The following is a 2,025-nucleotide window of genomic DNA, read 5'->3' on the forward strand; positions in this document are numbered from 1 at the left end:
GTGTGTGTGTGTGTGTGTGTGTGTGTGATTGTGTGTGTGTGTGTGTGTGTGTTTGTGTGTGTGTGTGTGCCTGTGTGACATGCGTGCGTCTGTTCGGATTTCGGCTCGTGTAAGTTTTGGAGCATCCTGCACCCCCAACATGCTGTCACAATCCCCGCCCTCCCCCCGACCTTCATGTTTGCCATGACAAGCACACAAAGCACACAGCAATGCCCAAGAACGCTCACACTTGCCACGCAACAGCACACGCAGAGGCACAGCGACGCAACCCTGTCTGCACCTCCGGACCGCTGCAGGGTACCAGTGGGAGCACGGCTCCTGTGTCTACTTTGGCGGCTTCCTGATCTACAGAAACTCAGGCGGCACACCCACCCTCTTCTACAATAACGGTGCGCCTGAGGGCGCGGCGTGCCGCTGCTCCTCTCGCTCGTGCTATCAGCGCACGCCCCCGCCCGACCTCGACCCAATGGGCCGGCCTCCGGGCGCTAAGGGCAGGCACCGGACTGCGGCCGGGCGTGCCCCCGGGGATTCCTTGAGCGCTGGAACGCGGTCCGGCATCTTTGAGCGAGCCTGGCCCCGGGGCCCACACGGCACGCCCCCAGCCCGCGCCCTGCAGCCCTTTGGCGCCGCGGCTCGGAGGCGCAACCCCCAGGCACAATTGCTGACACCACCACGACCAACCTCGCGCTCTGCCCCCGGGCCGGCCCGCCCCGGGCCCCCGCCTGCGTCCCCGACACCAATGAGCCTCCCAATGCTTTTCAGCTGTCGCAACGAACATTCAGCCGCCTCGGCGCGCCGCCGCCCCCCGCAGGCCGCGGCTCTATCCAAGCCGACTACCTGTGCCCGGACCCCAACTGGCCGGCGTCCGACGCGGCCAACGCGGGCAAAGACTGCTGGGTCGGGGCGGCGCGGTCCACCATGTCGGAGGACGGCAGCCAGCCGGCGTTCCTGAAGCTGGAGGACACCGTAACGGCCCTCTGCAACGTCGGTGGGTGCTCTCTGGGTGGGGTGTTGACTGGGGTGTTGTATGGGGGGAGTGCCTGGTTGGGGTATCACAGAGGCGGCGCGCGGGGCTATGCTGACACCTGAGCCGGGTGCTTCCCGTCCCCGCCGGCGAAGGCTCTGCTCTGCCCGGGTCACGCCTGAAACGGACCGCCGTGGAGAGCATTCATCATCCTGTCAGATTTATCCATCCACACATTCATCCATTCACTGACTCGTCCGTTCAAATCGGATATCATGAATCCATTTGACGTGCAGGCGTCAACAGCTGGGGCGACCGAATGGAGATGGCGCGGCTGCAGGCGTATGACGTCACCAAGGGCGCGGCGTTTCTGGGTGACTCGTGGCTGTCCGACTCCATCTTCAAGGTGGGAAGTTTGGTGTGAAGTCCTGCATGGCAGTCGGCACAGAGGGGTACAGATCCCAAGACCTGATGCGCTCTTGCAAATGTGCTTGGTGTACAACATCTGTTGAATATGCATGCCTCCGCGGACTGTCTTTGCTCTTTGCTTGCAAGTTCCCATGTTCAAACGCTTTGCCGCCCTGTTCACGCAACATGGTTCCATGTGACCCGCCGGCGCCCTCATCCACCCCAGCCCCAGCCACATCACGCCGCCACACTCTTGGCCAGAAACGAGGCAAACACCATTGGAACGCTGACACTGTTTGCCAGGACCCCCCAAAATTCATTACACGTCCACTTCGCGTCTGCCCGACCACCTACCTCCGCCCCGCTCCTTCCTCTTCATGGCCCAGATCAACACCACCAACAGTGAGAACGGCTGGAGCCAGTGGCCGTGGACCGATTACACCAAGTATTGGGAGGCGCCCCCCATCAAGGGCTTTGAATGGTGAGGGGTCCGCCGCAGACAGCCCGTCCCGCTGACGTCACGCGGCGTCACATCTCTCGCGCACGGCGCACCGCAGCGAGCGCGACCCCCCTCATCCGCGCCTGGCGGCGCTGGGGCGCGCACCGATGCGGTCGGGCGGCGCCCGCTTCTTGCCTAGGGGCAAAAACGAGAT

The 2,025-nt window shown here is 63.8% G+C and overlaps 1 protein-coding gene across 1 annotated transcript in view; it reads left to right on the forward strand.

The window, feature by feature from the left end:
* Nucleotides 1-1,857, forward strand: part of MNEG_15416 (hypothetical protein) — a gene marked incomplete at both ends in the record, with an annotated part of 3,532 nt that extends 1,675 nt beyond the window's left edge. Inside the window, 4 exons of the mRNA XM_014036113.1 lie at nucleotides 297-389; nucleotides 812-988; nucleotides 1,261-1,370; nucleotides 1,759-1,857. Of these exons, the coding sequence (XP_013891567.1) occupies nucleotides 297-389; nucleotides 812-988; nucleotides 1,261-1,370; nucleotides 1,759-1,857 (479 nt within the window). The remainder of the gene's footprint in view (nucleotides 1-296; nucleotides 390-811; nucleotides 989-1,260; nucleotides 1,371-1,758) is intronic.
* Between the last annotated feature and the right edge of the window lie 168 nt (nucleotides 1,858-2,025).

This window comes from Monoraphidium neglectum (assembly GCF_000611645.1).
Source record: "Monoraphidium neglectum strain SAG 48.87 unplaced genomic scaffold scaffold05307, whole genome shotgun sequence".
Taxonomy (NCBI): Eukaryota; Viridiplantae; Chlorophyta; class Chlorophyceae; order Sphaeropleales; family Selenastraceae; genus Monoraphidium; species Monoraphidium neglectum.